The sequence below is a fragment of the Rissa tridactyla genome, chromosome 1 (assembly GCF_028500815.1).
Source record: "Rissa tridactyla isolate bRisTri1 chromosome 1, bRisTri1.patW.cur.20221130, whole genome shotgun sequence".
Taxonomy (NCBI): domain Eukaryota; kingdom Metazoa; phylum Chordata; class Aves; order Charadriiformes; family Laridae; genus Rissa; species Rissa tridactyla.
This window is the reverse complement of record NC_071466.1, coordinates 153,160,754-153,179,730: the sequence shown is the minus strand read 5'-3', so window position 1 is coordinate 153,179,730 and position 18,977 is coordinate 153,160,754. Positions and strand designations below refer to the sequence as shown.

General features: G+C 45.2%; 1 protein-coding gene across 2 annotated transcripts in view; it reads left to right on the top strand.

Annotated features, from left to right (window-relative positions):
* Positions 1–18,977, top strand: part of TMTC1 (transmembrane O-mannosyltransferase targeting cadherins 1) — a 151,293-nt gene that overhangs the window by 90,499 nt on the left and 41,817 nt on the right. The window contains exon 10 of one of the 2 annotated variants that reach the window (XM_054207460.1): positions 10,769–10,933. The exons of the other annotated variant lie outside the window; for it this stretch is intronic. Coding sequence (XP_054063435.1) covers positions 10,769–10,933 — 165 coding nt within the window. The remainder of the gene's footprint in view (positions 1–10,768; positions 10,934–18,977) is intronic. 2 annotated transcript variants of the gene reach the window in all.

Sequence of the window (18,977 nt, the reverse complement as noted above, 5' to 3'; positions counted from 1 at the left end):
TGAGATGCTAGTGCCAGATATTTTGGCAAAAGACAGTAAAGACATAGGAATAAAAGCCGAAATGATTCTGCAAAGCTGAAAAAGATTAGCTCATGGCGCGTTTGGTCTAGACTGCAGTCTTGCGTTATTTTAACTAAATTTAAAACATGCTTTTGAGAAACATGTTGCGTTTTGGCCATGTACGATTGATTCAGGAAAAAGCTAAATTTGTGTTGAGTATCAGCATTAATGGGCATACTGGAAAGATTTTTGGTTTTGCTGTGATATATTAGATTAAAAGAAAACCTTCAGATGCATTTATTCTGCTCTTGAAAATAGTACAGATATGTAGGGATATTGCTTTTAAAAAATAGTAATAAATTAAATTAATATCATCTTGTGGAAATAATCTACTTGGTCATGTTGATTAAAAGAGGAATTCTTTTTTACAAGGGAATATGGTACCCTTAAGATGATGCCTTGTGAAATTTAATAGAAAATAGTTTCTTACATGAAGTTTTTGGAGACATCCAATGGAATTGAATGGGAAATTATATCCCTACTATAGAATTATAGAAATTATTACAGTATTTATTTTAACCATATACTGGGCTGCATCAAAAGAAGCATTGCCAGCAGGTTGAGGGAGATGATTCTGCCCCTCTACTCTGCTCTGGTGAGACTCCACCTGGAGTACTGCGTCCAGCTCTGGAGCCCTCAGCACATGAAGGACATGGACCTGTTGGAGCGGGTCCAGAGGAGGGCCACGAGGATGATCAGAGGGCTGGAGCACCTTTAGTATGAAGATGGGCTGAGAGAGTTGGGGTTGTTCAGCCTGGAGAGAGAAGGCTTCAGGGAGACCTTCTAGCGGCCTTCCAGTACCTAAAGGGGGCCTACAGGAAAGATGGGGAGGGACTTTTTAAAGGGCACGTAGTAATAGGACGAGGGGTAATGGCTTCAAACTGGAAGAAGGTAGATTTAGATTAGATATCAGGAAGAAATTTTTCACTATGAGGATGGTGAGGCACTGGCACAGGTTGCCCAGAGAATCTGTGGATGCCCCATCCCTGGAGGTGTTCAAGGCCAGGCTGGATGGGGCTTTGTGCTACCTGGTCATGGGAGGTGTCCCTGCCCATGGCAGGGGGGTTGGAGCTAGATGATTTTTAAAGGTCTCTTCCAGTCTAAACCATTCTATTTGAATTAAAACTGTAGAATATAGACCCTTCCCCAGTAAAGTATATAAGATTTAAGGAAATTTCTGTGGACTCCTCATGGAATTATATAGGATTTTTCATTTATAAAATGTTTTCTTTCTGTAATACGTACAGTAATCAAAAGCCTGAAAAGTTTCTGGAATTACCTGGAAATATTTCAGATAGGAACCTGTTGGAAGGGAAATCTTGGACTCAAACACTCTAATGAAGTGGGTTTGTTTATCACGTGACTTATTGGAAGGAAGGGAAGGGAAATGTGTCCAAATGTTAAATAGCCATTCAAAGGTTAGCAAAATCATTCATTTCTAGTCCATATTTTCTCTCTAATAAGGAAAATAAGAGTTCCTGCATTTTCTCTAATTACATCATGTTCTGACTAGAGGACCACATTGCTAGTGGAGCTAAATCATTTTGATGACTTAGCCGATCATGTCTAAGTGTCTTTAATATGGGCCTGCATAGCTTTTAATTTAGAGCCAAGGACAAAGTCTAACACTAACTCATAAGGTACCTTTCCAAATAAGATGTATTCTGACAGTGTTTATGGTTCTCTGTGTCTTTCTATTATGACTTGCAGACCTTATTCCAGGAAAAGGCCTCTTAATTCTGGTGAAAATTTGACATTTTATTCAGCAGACTCAGTAGTAAGTTAAGTATGCTGCCAGTTACTTGTTGTCACAGTGATAATTCTGAGCTGTGAGGCTTGTTTTTTTCCAATGGGATTTATTTTGTATGCTAAATAAGATATCCGTTCCATGTCATCATTGCTGGGAGACTGGAAATTTAAACAATGCTTTTCGCTTTGTCCCCAAAACTCAGTACCAATGAAGAAGCAGAGATGCGTAGTCAATGCTGCTGGCTGTCCACATGTGACAGAGACACATCCCACATCCTCCTTGCCTTTGGACATTTAGTCCAAAAACATCACTGTTCCAACAGGTTTTTCCCTCGTAGCCCCGACTGGTTGAGAAAGTTTTGATACAATATTTTCCCATGGAAAAAATATGACATTTTAGTTAACCTAAAACTTTTTGCCAAGGTGTGCTGACTACACGCCTTGACAACTTTAGATGAAAAGATTGGAAACAAAAAACTACTCCAGCCCAAGATGGAGTTTACCGTCAAAAGGACATGGACAACAGAAATGGACAGTTGGATGGATGTGGCCCAGAATTGTCTCTTTGCGGGGGATGCTTATCTGAGAGTTGGGACATCAAGGTCCATCTGCCACACACTAGCATTTTCCCAGGATCGTTAGTGCTGGATCTACACCCTGCTGGATCACTTGGTGGTGTCAGTTTGATCCAGACCTGATTTAGGCTCATGCTCGCACTCCTGTCAAATTAGCCAGCCTGTAACTTGCTGAATTTACCCTGCCTTGTACCAGCTGCGAGAGAAAATCCAGCAGTAAGCTCGGCAGTGCAAAGTAAACTTCTCAAAATTTCTGGAATACATTTGGACCAGTGGAGTGTGGTTATTCCAGAGCAGCACTTGGGCTTTGATGGCTGAAGAATTTGGGGGACTCCAAAATCGGAGCCCTGCAAGCGCACTTACTGCATCCCCAGCTCTCAGCCCGGCCTGGTGCAGCGGTTTGAACCTGGGTGATCCAGGTCACAGGGAGTGCTCTGACTTCTGAGTTTCTGGCTGTTCTGGGTGACCTGGGTGCGAACTAGCATGCACGTACAAATACGCTACTTTTCCAGAAGAAAACATGTTTTAAAAGTCCAGATTTTATTTTGGCCTAGAACAGCTCCAGCCTTGGAAAATGTGACCTTTTTCATAAAGGACCATCTTTGCTACCCTGCCAGCACTGCTCGGCGCTGGAGCGCCGTGCCTGAGAGTGCTTTTTGGGGCAGAAAGAGCCACCCTGGCCATGCTTGTTTTTGCCAGCGCTCCCTTCCGCATCTGGCTGCTGCGTAGTGAGGCAGGAGCAGCCCACGTGGTGCGCCAAGCCCACTTTTTAGCCGATGAGTTTAACAGGGATGAACTGCCTTCTTTTTTTTTTTTTTTTTTTTTTTTTTTTTTTTTTTTTTTTCCCCCTGCAGCAACAGCCCTGCCTGCAAGCTGCATTTCGGCTGACTTTGGCTCTTCCTCTCAGCGCGTTTCCTCAGCTCAGGCTGAACCGGGAACACGAAAAGCGTGTCGTGCCCGGTAGTGTGTGTGGAGCTGGGGCTAGGAAGCTCATTAGGGAACTTTGAAACTGAGAGAATCAAATATTAGTGTTCATCATTCAGACCTGGGGGCAGACAGCGTCTTTCTCTCGGCTGCACTCCCCGCTCTCTGAAGGGCAGCAGCAGAGTACACGCTTAATTTAAGACATGCATGCAAGGGTTAAACTTGCTTCAGAGCAGCTTCAAAGTGAGGGTTAGTTTTTATGGAGGGAAAGGGAGTCATCTTAAATAAGTGTTGGAAATCAAGAAGGAGGTTTGCAGCCCAGAAAGAGCCTCCGGGGTGAAATGTCAAAGCCAAGTGCATTTTCTGGTCTCAGTATAGTTTTGAGATAATCCCTTTTGTTGCATTAGCAGCCCCTGAACTGGGCAGTATTTCTTCCATCCTTTGACAGGCTGCTTGTAGGCAGCTCTTTTCTTAACTGGTATGTATGTATGTATGTATGCATCTGGATTCTTATCTAGGCTGAGCTTTGAAATCTGGAGTAACTGCTGTGATGATTTACTCCAAGTTTGTGTCCATGCAGTTGAGATTAAATCAGTTTAAAAAAACCAACCAAACAAACAAACCACCATCTACTTCAGGAGTTTTGACATCCCCAAAATAACCATTACAAAGTGTGAGGAAGGCATCTTTTCAGCATATTTTTTTCCCCATCCTTTTGAAATCGTGAGCTTGCAGCCCTACCTGGGTGGGTCAGAAAAGGCTGTGGTGGGTTAGAAAAGGCTGGGGCTGCAGCGCTGGTGTCCCTCTTGCGCGGTGCCTCCGAACTGCAGCACTCAGCCTGCTCTGCCCACGCGCTGCTCCGTGGAGTGGAAACCTGTGCGGTGCAAAGTCGCAACTCAGAAAATCGCAGTGAGATGCGTGACTTGGAACATGCCTCGCTTTTCAGGAGCTTTCTGCAGCAGTATGTCTCCGAGCGGTTTCTGAAGGAGGGTAAGATGGTTTCTGATGCAGGAAGATTGCTGTAGCAGAACATCCTGAGTATCTTGGGCTGTGGCACTAACCACACGTGTCTTTGATTAGATGCCATCGCCAAGAATGTAATGCAGTGAAGCCATTCCTGACTTCTACTGAAAAGTGATAAACCTGATCCACAGAGGGAGAGAGGAGCCGTGTGTAAGCATTGTCAGTAACAGCCTTGCCTCGGGAAAGGAGCCGTAATGGCCAAAGGAAGGGTTGAATTTGAGATCTAATTAAGGAAGAAGCGTTTGCAAATATTAAGTATCTGCTGTTTTGGCTCTTTTTTCAATCCGGTGATATGTGTAGTGCACCGTGGGAAATGAGGTCTGCGTGCCACCTCATTCCCATCTGCTTGTGCCTCCTCTCACTTCACTTCCTTGCAGGTGGAACGATATTAACAAACCACAGAAATTAAAGAGGAAAATCTGTCCTAGCACAGCTCCCTGCATGCAGTCTGCCAGAAACACATGGCAATGGCACAGGGGTTTGCCTGCCGGGTGCAGCCCTGCCCTCGCTGCAATTCAGGACATCCCTAAGGTACCGCTTTAGTACCACAGGAGCCTGAAACGTGAGGAACCGTGAAAATGTCGGCCTGTTGGTCCGTTTGCCGAGCTCTCCTGCAGCATCATTGAATTTCTGAAGCCACAGGCTCTCCCGTAATAAGTGTGCTCATTGTAAGCCCAAGAAAAACTATTACCATGTTAACCTGTTGGGCTGTTCCTCAGGTCTTGCTTCGCATCTGACTCTGGGGACCAAGCTGGGATAGACTTTTCACAGTGGGGAACAGTTGCTGCAGCAGGCTGTTGCTTATCCTACAGAAGAAATTAAAAAAAAGCTTAGCAGTTTTACAGTAATCCAGTGGAAAATGGACTTAAAAAAATAATAGCGGGTTGGGGATTTTGCTTGTTTCCCATTGTTTTGTTTTGGGTAGAAAGTATTTTAGAAAAGTGCTTGCATGACAGGGGATGACAATGCCAAGAGAAAAGCCCTCTAGGAGAAATGGTCCTCTCCCTTCCCCTCCCTAGGGAATGCTAGAGTTAACAAAAATCCTAAACAAACCCCAAACCCACAACCCTGCAGCCTCCATACATATGCAGATAGTTATGGAGATGTCTGGAATGTTGTATTTACCGTATTTTTTTCAAGTGGCAAATGGGTCTTTGAAAGATGCTTTTGAGACGTTTTCGGTTTTTTTCATCTAAATGCAGTGTTGAGTAAAAATCTGATATCCTGTCGAGCCAGTGCTTGTGTTTGATATGGAGTCGAGTCCCCTGGCACTCTGAGAAGAAAAGCTCATGTATTTGAAAAGTTCTCTGTGTTTGTTGGTGATGGCAGGGTCATGGCAGAGGCAACCACAAAGGAAGTGTCTTAGAGTCACCTGGCAAGTTACATTAATTAGATAAGAGCAGTCTCACCTATATGGGCTCTTCTTACCAGGGTACCAGTCCTTGGGCTGCTGCCGACTTGCTAAAACTCAGCTCAGCTTCAGGGGGCTTATTAGGGCCTGGTGAGGTCAGGATCGAGGGAAATGGGATGAACTAGCATCTTATGGGTGAAGCGCTGTGGGAGGGTTCTCCAAGTCCAGTGACCGTCGGGGCATGTTGCTACTGCAGCAACTCCATCTTAGCAAGCGTGGTGCTTTACTGGTTCAAAACTTCATGGTCTCTGTACTAAAGCTCATTTCTGTACCAGGACTGATGAGTCTAGTGTGAAACAAGTGTATTGTAAGATATGAGGGATTATCAGTTTTTGGGACTAGGACATGATAGTAATATAATGGGGTTTTTTTCACAGATGCTTAGTACATTGGTGTGGACGCTTTTTTTGTTTTGTTTAGAGCAGACCATGGGATCTGGAGGAGGGGTCTGGATTTGCCCTGATTTCACTATAATGATTTGGCCTTAAGGTAGAAATGTAAAGAGAGATGCAAAAATTACTAAGGATAACAGCTTTGGGGATGTTGCAGGGAGTTGTTATTTTGCAAACAATTAGTGGCATGAAATCACAAGCGCACATGCTTTCCTGGCGGCAAAGGACATGTGGGTGCTCTCTGTGCTTTGGGAGTCCTTGGCCTGCAGAAGACCTGCAGCCAGGAATGTAACATCCGCCCTCAGCCCAGGGGATGGGCTTGAAATGACCATGTCCTAAAAAACGCCATGCAAAAAGATGTGGCTCCACCTGACATCTGCACCAAAAGGTCCCTGACAAGATAACGCGGCTGTGTCCTCCCCACCCTTTCCTTGATCATCTGTGGCAGGAAATTGTCTGAAGTTTTAAGCCAAACTTTCCAGGTTCTGAAAATAGAACTCACTTAGAATCACAGAATGGTTTGGGTTGGAAGGGACCTTGAAGATCATCTAGTTCCAACCCCGCTGCCATGGGCAGGGACACCTCCCACTAGACCAGGCTGCTCAAAGCCCCATCCAGCCTGGCCTTGAACACCTCCAGGGACGGGGCATCCACAGCCTCCCTGGGCAACCTGTTCCGGTGCCTCACCACCCTCATGGTAAAGAATTTCTTCCTACTTCATGCTTTCTGATCCTTTTCCTTCTTTTCCTTTCTTTTGGGTGCCCGTGCACTTTATAGTGCAGGTACATTGACTGTAGGCTAGTTAGACTATAATTGTGACGCAACTACAACTCAGTCCTAATGTTGTCACAATTATCTCTATCTTATTAAAGCGTAAGTCATGCTTCAACCCTCGCCTCTTTAGCATTGCTCCTTTAACCTTACCCTTAGCAGCTTTGCAGTTTGGGATTCTGGTATGTTTGCTGCATGATCCCCTTCCAGCAGCCATTTGGGAGCCTATTCCCCTCTGTATTTGTACTTACTGCTGAATCCCGTAGTCTTTCTGTCTTGCTGAATGTGGATGTAGAGCCTCCCTTTGGGTTACTTACCTCTTTAAGTCTCAGGGAGTCCCGTGGGCTTTTCAGCAAGATCACACAGAATCACACAGAACGGTAGGGGTTGGAAGGGACCTCTGGAGATCATCTAGTCCAACCCCCCTGCCAAAGCAGGTTCACCTAGAGCAGTTGCACAGGAACACGTCCAGGTGGCTTTTGAATATCTCCAGAAGGAGACTCCACCACCTCTCTGGGCAGCCTGTTCCAGTGCTCTGCCACCCTCAAAGTAAAGTTTTTCCTCATGTTGAGATGGAATTTCCTGTGTTCCAGTTTGTGTCCATTGCCCCTTGTCCTATCACTGGGCACCACTGAAAAGAGCCTGACCCCATCCTCTTGACACCCATCCTTTAAGTATTTATAAGCATTGATGAGATCCCTGATCAGTATTCTCCAGGGTAAACAGACCTAGGTCTCTCAGCCTTTCCTCACAAGAGAGGTGCTCCATTCCCTTGATCATCTTTGTAGCCCTCCACTGGACTCTCTCCAGTAGTTCCCTGTCCTTCTTGAACTGGGGAGCCCAGAACTGGACACAGTACTCCAGATGGGGCCTCACGAAGGCAGAATGGATGGGGAGGACAACCTCCCTTGACCTGCTGGCCACACTCTTTTTAATGCTCCCCAGGAGACCATTGGCCTTCTTGGCCACAGGGGCACATTGCTGGCTCGAGATACCTAAGATACCTTGGTTTCCATTGCGTACTCCCCTGTGTTCTGGGTAGAGCCCTGGACTGCAACTTCATTGCCTTGTTTGCCAGTCCCCTGTCAGCAGAGCAAATCACTTTATTGCCATGTTTCAGGTTCCTGCTCTGTAAGAGGACAATCGCAGCGGACCTCCTTTACAAAGTGCTTTGGGAGCCCCCGATGGAAGGTGCTATGCGGAGCTGGGCATCGCTACGTACCTGAGCTGTGTCATTGCCCATGCAGCTGTGATGGGAGCTGCAGTCTGAGAGGAACCCTTGCTCCTCTCTATCACCCAGCATCTCCCTGTAACTTCTGTGGCGATGCACTGCAGATGTTCGAGACCACCTTTCCAGTGACTATGTAAGCTGTAATGCACGGCTGGCCGTGTTCTGGACAAGCAGACTGAGTGCTGCTGCTAAGGCAGAAATTCCCAACAGCTGGGGCAGGGTTTGACATAAATACCAAGACACTGACGTTTGCATTTTTTGTTTTCTGGACGCATTCATGATTCTGTTAGAAAAGGCCCGTTCTTGAAAATGTGAAGGTGTAGGGAAATTCCTTTGAAAACGGCCTTGTGCTAAAGCAATTAAATAATGTTTATGTCAGATAATTAATTCCAAGGGAAGGATGAAATTGCTGAAAAGCAAAATAACAGAGTGAAAACCGTCTGCAGGTTTTTGAGGCATTTCTTATTGGAAAGGGAGGGCTTATTACCAAGATCAGCTTTTCAGAGCTTTTAAAGTAGGGTTCAATAGCTATAAAGGCTGGATTGTTTGGCACCAGCATCTCGGTTTGTAGCTCTAAATGTCTGCTTGCAGTTAATGTAGGTGCAATAAACGTATGTGTGCAAAAGAATTCATGGAAAAAACCCAGTGCAAGTGCCATAAGAAATGTGTTGCAGCAAAATGCAAGCATAGTTAAGTGGAAAAAAAAATACTGATACCCACTTCTGAAAAACAGAACTCTAAAACACCAATGAAGAAGTTCTGAACGATCTCCAGATCTCATGTTGTCTCTGGATTTGCCCCCTGTGTCTATACCCCTCTGTACAGTACCCAGCACTGCCTGGTGCTGATCTGTACATACAACAGAGGCTCTTTTTTCCTCAGTAAAAGCAAGAATTATTGTCCCCCTCCATCCTTACGAAGCCCAGGCAATGTGCCCAGACCTCCAAGAGGGCAGAGGGATGGGGTCAGGCTCCTCTCAGTGGTCCCTGGTGACAGGACAAGGGGCAACAGACACAAGCTGGAACACGAAGTTCCATCTCAACATGAGGAAAAACTTCTTTACTTTGAGGGTGGCAGAGCACTGGAACAGGCTGCCCAGAGAGGTGCTGGAGTCTCCTTCTGTGGAGACATTCAGAACCCTCCTGGATGAGTTTCTGTCCAGCCAGCTCTAGGTGAACCTGCTTTGGCAGGAGGGGTTGGACTAGATGATCTCCAAAGGTCCCTTCCAGTCCCTACAATTCTGTGGTTCTGTGAAACTGTGCCAAGAAGCACGTTCACAGCTTCTCGAAGGTGGGACATTTTTCTTTTTTCTGATTTCCAGATTGACTTTCACCATATCGTGTGCTTGCTTGCAAGGTCACCTCTGACAGGGAAATTGTGTTCTTAGTTTTTCTTACCTGGTAGCAGTCTTATCAGGAAGTTTCTCGGATGTCTTGGTACGGACCAGGAAAACCTGTAGATCTCTGGCTGGAGCCTGGGCAGGTGTGATGAGCTCCCTGCCACCATCCTGCCTGTGTTCAAGTGTGGGATTCAGCTGGGGTTCAAGGTGTGCCAGTGACTGGGGAGGGCTGCTCTTTTGTCCCTGTGTATTGGTGGTCCCCAAATGTTATTCCAGATCCTTCTGCTCCCTTTTTTCTTCAGACGGAGATGCCTGGATTAACATAGCTTTTAAGTCTAAAAAACTAAATCAGGTGCTAAGTAACTGCATAGGAGAGTTATAGATAAGCTAATGAAATTCCCCAGGCAATAGGAATTGAAATTCCTTTCTAAAAATGCCAAGCAGAATTAGTGGCGTACTAAGTACAGCAGCCGAAAGCACTCCATTTCCACCTCAGAGGGGCATCACTGGAAGAATTAACATAGCATTTGAATTAAGGTAAATAATTATTGAATTGATTTAAAGTTATACAGGAGTAAGGCCTGTTTAAAATGCGGTTCACTTCACAGAAAATGCCTCAGTAGTTTGGCATGGAGAACCCTGGAAGTGGCTGGAGGCTGGGCGCTGGAGAAGACCGTGTGTGGTTTCATGGAAGCTCTGCTACCCCATCTCAGCTGTTCTGGACCGGCTACTAGATGGGATGGGCTGACCCTGATGTGGACGTGCAAGACCCAGGCAGGGACTCCTGCCGTTTGACGTGGCCTCTGCTCCTGCTGTGGTGTCGGCTGCAACACTCGCTCTCCCGCCACAGCTTCGCACTTTGTAAACTGGAATTAATAGCAGCCACCACTGGGGTTGTTTAGAGGCTTCCCTGTGCTACAATACTTTTCACTTCTATGCTGCTCCAGTTGTGCTCAGTATTACTGTTATTACATGATGCTTTCTTAGCTTGCTGTTCAGAAAAGCAGCTGCCTTCTGCGGGCTGGTGTAAGCTACCATTATGCCAGGTGGTGTCATGTACGTTACTGTACTTCTGGCGTCCCGGTCTATCATTTAGATTAATTTGGAAATTGTGTAGTGACTTGAGGAAAACTGCTGTTGAATTGGAGTTTGTTAGCCTGGAAAACATAATTAGTCCAAAAAAACCCCATAATCGTGTAATAAGTGCAATACTGAATGGTCTTGCATTATAAACCAGAGTACTGGAATATAACTTTTGGTACCTTTTCTTTTTTTTTCCCCCCTCCCCCCTAGTATGGGGTACTGCATCCTTTTTGTCCACGGTCTGAAAAAGCTGTCTACCTGGTTAAATAAGTGGAGAATTACTGTTCTGACGCTCTTTGCTTTCCTGCTGCTGCTCTTCTCTTGGAAGACGGTGAAACAAAACGAAATCTGGCTGTCACGAGAATCCCTTTTCAGGTAGGAGCGACCACGGGAGAATACTTGCATTTTTGTATTGTTTAAAATAAGTTTGTTACATAGAATAGTTTTCTTTAGTGCGAGTCCTGCTGTTGATGCATTGCTGTCATTAACATTTTGATTATAAAATAACACCTACTTTCTGTTTTCTGGCAACTGTGCAAAAAACTGGTATCAGCACTTTATATGCTTGTGGCAATCACATTTTTAAGACTCACTGTTTTTAAATAACTTCAGTTCTATAGTTTTACCAATAATGTAACACTTTCCTTTTCAAAGACATAGCAAAAGTTCTTTGCAACCCTCTAGAACACCATAGTAACGCTATTGAATATATTGAATTTTCTTTAGCAATGTTCTTAATGACAAAAATGAAATGCCATGAAGTGCCAAGCTTAATGTACCATATTTCATTATATTTGATTACTCTTTGCCAAACAGCTCTCTCTACAACCTCGTTTATATATTTTTTTTGCACCGAAACAGACTGTTTCATTTTGTGTTTTGCTAGCAAATGTATTGCATTTGCCTCCAGCTGCTTTCAGCAGTTGTCTAATTGTGGAGTAATTGCAGAAACGCAGGTGATCTGCGCACAGGTTGCTTAGCTTTATTTTCTAACTTATTGGCCAGAGCAAAGTTTAATTTACGCAGCACTAAAAGGTATGAAATTATTTTTTATGTGTATACCCTTTGGTCTTCAGGAAACACTACTGAAGTGATCAGAGCTCTGTTAGTGGGATTTTTTTCAAAAAAATCTGGAATAGGTGTTTCTTCGCTGTGACATAGTTCATTGCCCATCTCCCTGAAACACTGTTTGCTGTTCAAACAATAGCAGCCATGGTGACCGGTCTGGGCTCGCGCAGTGATCCCTGTGAAGCGCGCCTCCAGTCGAAACCCTTCTGGCTAACGGTGGCCACTCGAAGGAAAGCCAGATGCCTTTCCAAGTTGGATGGCTCTCTTGTTGAAAGGGGGGTGGGAAGATGGCAATTCCATATGCTGAGTTGCAGGCGTGATCTGGTATCGCGTTGCCTACAGTTGTGGTCACCCACGTTTAAGAGAAATGAAGCCAAACTGGAGCACATGACAGGAGGATATATCTTCCCATTAAGGAGCACTCTTGGGATGATTATGGGTGCCAGGGGGTCTGTTGCAGAAGAGGGGGCGAAGGTTATGTCTGCTTAGTTGGCCGCAAATGGACTTCTGTCCATGTTACCTCTGTTCCAAGCACGTTGGCCATCTACAAACCAGCTCAAATTCAGAAACCATGCCAGTGCTTCGATGCAGCACTGAACTGGAGCTAGTACACCTTGCCTCAAGGGAGGGGTTTGGTGTTGCCCAGGTTAGACTGCAGGGCTTGATGGCTTGGGTTGAGCTGGCTCGCTCTTCAGCTCAGCTCTTTTGGGGACAATTCCAGGAGAGAGATCTGCCCTGGGCTTTTGACGAGAAGGCGAGAACGTTCCTGCTGGGTCACCTAGTGTCATGGTCTGCCCCTGAGAGCAATCAGCAGCAGATGCCTAGAGAAGCAATGTAAGAACAGGGCCAGCAATAGTGATCCTTCTCTTCAGTCCTTTCCCAGCTTGTAGTAATCTGCAGTTTAAAGACTTCCTGAGTCAGGAGTTAGTTGCTTTTTTTGCTTTTAACAGCCCCTGATGGACTTTTCTTCCATTAATGTCTCTGACTGCTTTTTTGAATCTATTTATAGTTTTGGCTTCTGCAGCATCCTGTGCACCGGGCTCTGTCGTTAAATTACACAGTGTGCACACTATTTCCCTTCTGTGTGCTGCGAGCCTTCTGCCTCATCATCTTGTTTGGTGTGCTGAATGAGTAGTGGGTAACCATCAGCTCATCACTTGTCTTCTGTCTTCCATGCCTTTGCCCCCATGTCCTCACCCAAGGCTGTCTCTTTACACTGGAGTCTGCTGGTTTTGAACTTCCTTAGATGGAAGCTGTGCTGCATTTCTGATCCTGCTTGTCAGTCTACTCTGGGTGCTTACAAACTCTAATCTGTCCTTTTGAGAAGGAGACCAGAATCACCTTTCCAGAGAGATGTGCAGCACAGTAACATAGGACTGCTTTCTATTTTTTGTTTTCTTCTCCTACTAACTCCTGATCTTCCACTTGCCTTCCGTGACCACTCCTAAGGACTGGGTGATATTTGCACAGCACTGTCCACACGAACTCCAAGATACCTATTGTGAGTGGAAGTGTCTGATTTACAGACATCAGTATCTGTGTGCAGATTTATGCAGGTTTGGAGTGTGTATATAGACACTCCCTGGTAGTTGTGCCTGTACCAGAACTGCATTTCGTCTGCCATCTTCTTGCCCAGCATTCAATACTGTGAGATCCTTCTGCAACTCCTTGTAGTTAGCTTTAATTCCTGCATTGTGGTTCACATCAATGTCATCAGCAAATGTGTCACCTCCCTGTTTGCTGCCTTTTCAAGATCCTTTGCACGTGAAGCAACTCAGATGCCAGTGCGTGTCTCTTGGGAACCCTGGTTGCAGTCTTCTGCAATTGTAAAAACTGTTCACGTGCTCGTGCTCTTTGCTTGCTGTCTTTCAACTAGGTATTGATTCAGGAGAGGACCTTCCCTCTTACTCCATGATGCCTTTAAGAAATTGGAAGTCTTTAGTGAGGGATTTTATCAAAAGCCTTTTTGAACATTCAAGTGCACAACATTGATGTATGTGATTCTGTCTGACTGGGCTATATTTGGATTTTCAGAAAACCTTTCCATAGTCACAGTATCATGTACCTGTTGAGTCCATCAAAGAACAGCAGATCTGTCCACCTAAATTCTTTCTGCAAAATACAAGTTTAATTCTTCTCTGTTGCATTGTAGTTTTCTAGAGGTTTGCTAGAACTAGTCTTTATTACTGTTTTTCACAAATTACCTGGAGTGAAAATCAGACTTGCAGATCTGTTGCGCCCCAGATCCCTCCCCGGAGCCAAATGATGTCATGTTTATCACCTCCCACTTCTCTAGTGCCGAGCCGCATTTAGATGATAGGTTACACACCGCAGCTAATAGCAGTTTCACATTTGATTTCCTTTGGATGCATACTACCAGGCCAAATGGATTTATAACTGTTCTTGGTGTTGAGTTGTTTTAAAGCCTCTTTTACTGCCAATTTGTTTTGAGACAGGGCTTTGGACTTGCCCCTGTAAGGAAAGGCTCCCATGTGGCAACCTCCTTCAGTTCCCCTGTAGTGAGCACTGGTGCAGATAATCCATTTAGCTTTTCTGCTGTGTCCTTTTCTTCAAACCACTAGTTTTAGACCTCCATCATCTCTTTGCCTTAGGGGATCTTTGGCAGGTTTCCTATATCTGATGTATGCCATTATTAGCTTTGATGGCTGTAACAAGTTTTTCCTTAAATCTCTTTTGGTCTGCCTAATTATGGTTTATGTTTAACTTGCTGAAGTTTATACTCTTTTTTTTTTTTTTTTCATTCTGTAGCTGTGACGTTCACTTTTTAAAGGGTGTTTTTCATGTCTTATAGCCTTCTTTTTACTATGCTGTTTAGCCATATTGGCCTTTTTGTTGTCCTTTTAGATCTTCTTTGATAGGTGTTATACATCAGTTGCAAGTCTGTAATACGGTAGGACTCTTCTTGTTGATGGGAAGGAAATGCAAAAGAAGAATAGTATAGCAAGAAGATACTGTCATCCCAGGAGGGGGAGGTCCCTTCTTCGGGGCAGAAGGAGAAGGATATATATATAGGCTGATGAGGAGAGGAGGGAGAAGTGGATGGAGGCATGTGCAACAGCAATAAATTAGAAAGGACAGAGCAGAAGGAGGAGATAAGGAACCATAAAGAAGTATGGGGGAAAATAATAAGGAAACAGAGCAAATCTATAGATGTGGGAAAGGAGACATAAATCAACCTACTTGGTAGACTTGTGTGTGTTGAATTCTTTTTTTTTTTTTTTTTAAGAAGTATGTGCTGAGAGACTCTTTACTCCCATTCCTAGTTCTTCATTCTTCTTTCTCGAGTTGCTGCTTTAATTAATTACTGCTTTTTCTCTCCTCTTGCTTTTTTCCCCTTCACCTCTACTTTCCATTTGTCCATTTGCTTGGATGTGTTTCTTCAGGGTCAATCTGTCTCAATTCATTTGGCCAAGACCTGTTCGGTTATACACGCTTTCTCTATGCTGGTCCAGGAGACATTTGTATACTCGTCATGTTATCAGTTTTGTGCTTGTACCCCATTTTGTCCCGTTCTCAAGGCTTACCCTGCTTTGACATTGTGCGACAGCACTGTTGCCATCTCTGGGCCATCCTGACTCTCGGTCTCCAGCCCAGGGGCCAAGTTTTCTGGATGCAGAAATCCTGCAAGGTCCTGGGTGAAAGGAGCAGTGTCGGGGAGGATGCTGCTGCCTGAGGAAATGATGCGTCTCCACATGGGTGCACAGGCATATGTGCAAGGACTAAATGAGAAGAAAATGAACCGCAAGTATAGGAAGTGGCCAAACATATAGACATCTAGACATTTGAGGCATATTATTCCAACAGATCTCTAGAAGGCCCAAGCAGTTTGTCTTTATCGGCAGGTGGGCAGGGAGGGCTTATTTGTTAAATATTTCCGGAACTACCGTATAGAGCGAATGCACAGGCCAGGAGGTCAGGTTCCAGCAGCGGTCAGTGTTAATGTCTGAAGTCAGGGAAAGGGAGGCTGTGGACTAACCTCTGCATCCGCTAAACCTTTTCAAGGTTTGTGAAGCTGACATGTTTCCTGTTGCTCCTGGAAAGTGTCTGCATGCTCTGCCCACGTTTGTGACAGTGCCTGGAAACGCAGTTGTAACCAGCGAGGGAACTGTATAAAAGCGGCACTTTCTTTGTCAGCATTTTTCCCTCCCAAGCCAGGTCTGCTGACTTCAGTAATTTGCAAAAACCAACCCGTCCCTAAAGGTGGCATCTACTGCTGCGTGCTTTTGTTAATTCTGAAAGCTAGCTCAGCTGAGAACAAGTCCTATTGCATTTTGTGCGTCTCCTGTAGAATAGTTTAATATGGCCCAACATTGATATCTGTGAAAATCAATACAAGGGCAGGAGGCCAAGGAAAGCGGTTGTTTGAGTCATCCAGAGAATAATTTGCTGTAGAGAACCTTTATTGATGATAATGATTCCCAAAGCAGAGGAGACCCCATCAGTCTCCCAGGGCTCCTGCTGAGGCAGGTGGGGGCCTCATTTCCTTGTAAACTGAGCACATTTCATATGGAAATCACAGAAAATCAATGAAGGCTCTACCCTGCACCCAGTCACTTTGCAGAGCAGAACAACAAGCACTTAGGAAAAAACAGAGGGGATCACAGGAGACTTTTCCCAACTGAAGTGGGATTTGGGTAATGCTGGTATTTGAGGTCGGAAAATACCAGCGGTGTTTTATGTCTCTGATTTACGGCTAATAGGCTTTTACCTTTCCATGGAGAGGAAGTGTTACGTAAAGGGGTTTGCCTCTTATTTACTTTCCATTTATGTCACTTACTGCTGTCATAGAAGTCAAAAGGGAAGGAAATTCTCTGGAGAAGTGACGTCTGATCTCGATGGGCTTGTTTCTGGCTGGAGCCAGATTGGTGCTGTAGGTTTTCAGAAGGGCACGTGTGTGCTGGCCTGGGGAAGAGGGAAATAGGAGAGTTTGGAAAAGCACGTTGGAAAATTAGATTGAAATTGTGAGAGACTGGGGGCTTGCGGGAAGCAGCAATGGAAGAACATTGTGTTCTACTTTGTTATTTATACTCCACCCTTTCCTGCTTGGCTTTCATTACGGATATTATTGTTTCCCCTGTCGATGAGCAAACAGCGTTCTCGGCTGGTCAAGAATCAATTAGTAGGAGCGTTTGCCTAAACTCTCCTAAAATATCCCCTCTGCGTCCAGGGCGGTGTTTGCTGCTGCCTCCCAGGGAGACTCCAGGCAGCCTCAGTCATGGCTACGTGCATTTGCAACACGAAACACCCCCCTCCCGGCCTGGGCAAGGAGAATAAATAGGTCAGGGAAGCGTGAGCGGGGCGATGCAGAAGAGAGCATTGTAAGAACCAGAACCGGTTTCTGTCTTTCCTGTGTCACCCCCGCCCAAAGCATGCAGGCGAAAGAAGCTTTATTAGTGACATTTTTAATAAATGGGACCAGCAGGATTAATAATAAATTCTACTTAAAGGGGAACAGTCCAGAATTAAAATATGTAAATATATGCATCTTGCTGTTAAAACCGTGTCTCATTAGCACTGAAGGGCTTGTGCATATGTAACGTACTCCTCACCGCTAACTCAGTTTCAGCAGGGGCTGTAGCAGAGCCAGCAACGCGTTGCACATAGCTCTGAGGTAGCAGCAGTTTTGAGTGCCTGTCCACGTCTCTGCCTGTAACGCTGGTGTAATGAAACCCTCTCTGTATAAGAATTAATATTCCAGTAATGCCCAGAGGTTGTAAGTGTGTAGTTAATAGCTCCCAAGGCCAATGGAAATTAACACAGCCATAGCAGTCACACATTACTTGCTGCTGGTGCCGTATATCTTTGTGAAAACTAATATAGAAAATCATTCTCTTAAGAATAGCATCAATTAACTGATTTAATTCAGCGATTAGTCACAAAATGTCTTATTCCTGTAGTGCTCCCAGTAAGTAATTTGGAAATACCTAATGATTAGGAAGCCAAATGCAAGGTGTATTTTTAATTTCAGTAGGCAAACCGTGGCTGTGTTGTGCTGAACTCTGTAAGGCAGCCGTGGGCGAAGCTTTGGAAGCTCTCACAAGCAGGCATTAGTGATACTTGATGCCACTGGCTGCAGATAACCAAAAAAGTTATAGTGTATTTGCCACTACGATTCTCCAGTGCCGTTTTACAATAAAATCCCCGACAAAGGGTTTCTACAGCTGTGGGCGCGTTCTCCCCACGGGGGAGGGTGTGCATCCCACTGCAGGGGCTGTGTGCAACCCCGTCTCCGTATGATTAACTTCCAGGCCCACCAAAGTTAAACAGGAGAGACAGGCAAGGCGAAGCAGTAAGATTTGGGAATCTCCTAATCCTTGCTTTTCCTACCTGAGGTAGGAGGGTCAGAGATGATGGGGGGGGAAAAAGAGAGCAGCTGGCAGGAATCCGCTTGTAAGCAAGAAACAGTGCTTTGTCTGGTATTACGTGAACAGTTTCATCCATCCTTATTTCCCATTACCTCAGAGAGCCCCTATTTATGTGCTGGAAAGGATTCCCCTATTAAACGGACTACCAACTTCTCTGGATTCTTTCAGGGGAAATGTTTCCATGGTGTACGTGCTCCTGTGATTTCTTTCTCTCTGTAACCTTGAAACCGCATTTCCTCTCGCTGTGCGAGGTGTACCTTGCTTTCTGTGCTCTCAATTAAGTAAATAAGCATATGCTTGCTCTTCTCCTTTTGTCTTTGCGCCCTCATTATTAATTCCAAATGTTGAGCCCCCTCTGCATGGCAGGGGAGATGAAGGGGAGGGATGGGGTGGCCGTGCGACCGCATGCCCGCAGTCATAGGTTATAGCGTGAGAGCGTACAACTTGACAGCTAAGGGTGAGAGTCCCATTAGCCCTCACCTCCTGGCCATACTCTGCTCAGTGCTAAGCTGTGAATACGTGCTGGCTGGGTACTCAGAGCATGCCATGCGTCCCCTCTAGTGGCTGATGCGTAGGGAAAAGCTACCTCCTTTCTGGTGCCTCCAGTCGGCAGATTTAAATCAAGATTTTCATAAGGTGCTTCATGACACTCAAGTTTAAAGCAGGGGAGCCTGTTATGGCTTCACTATAGAAAGTACTACATGCTTTCCCCTCTAAATATTAGCCTTTTTAGGGTCTTTCAATTTAATAATTCGGATTTTGAAATATGACAGCGTCTGGCCACAGGGAGTGTTGCAGTGTTGGTGCTCGAGGTGCAGCCTGGTGACAGCAGCCAGGATGAGTTGAATTGGTGCCATATATTTATGTCCACCTGGGGCACACGGTGTGCCAGTGCGTGGGGCAAGCTTGGGGTTGCGACATGAATTGTGTTGGCAGGAGTGCACAGGAGGTGACAAGGCTCTCAA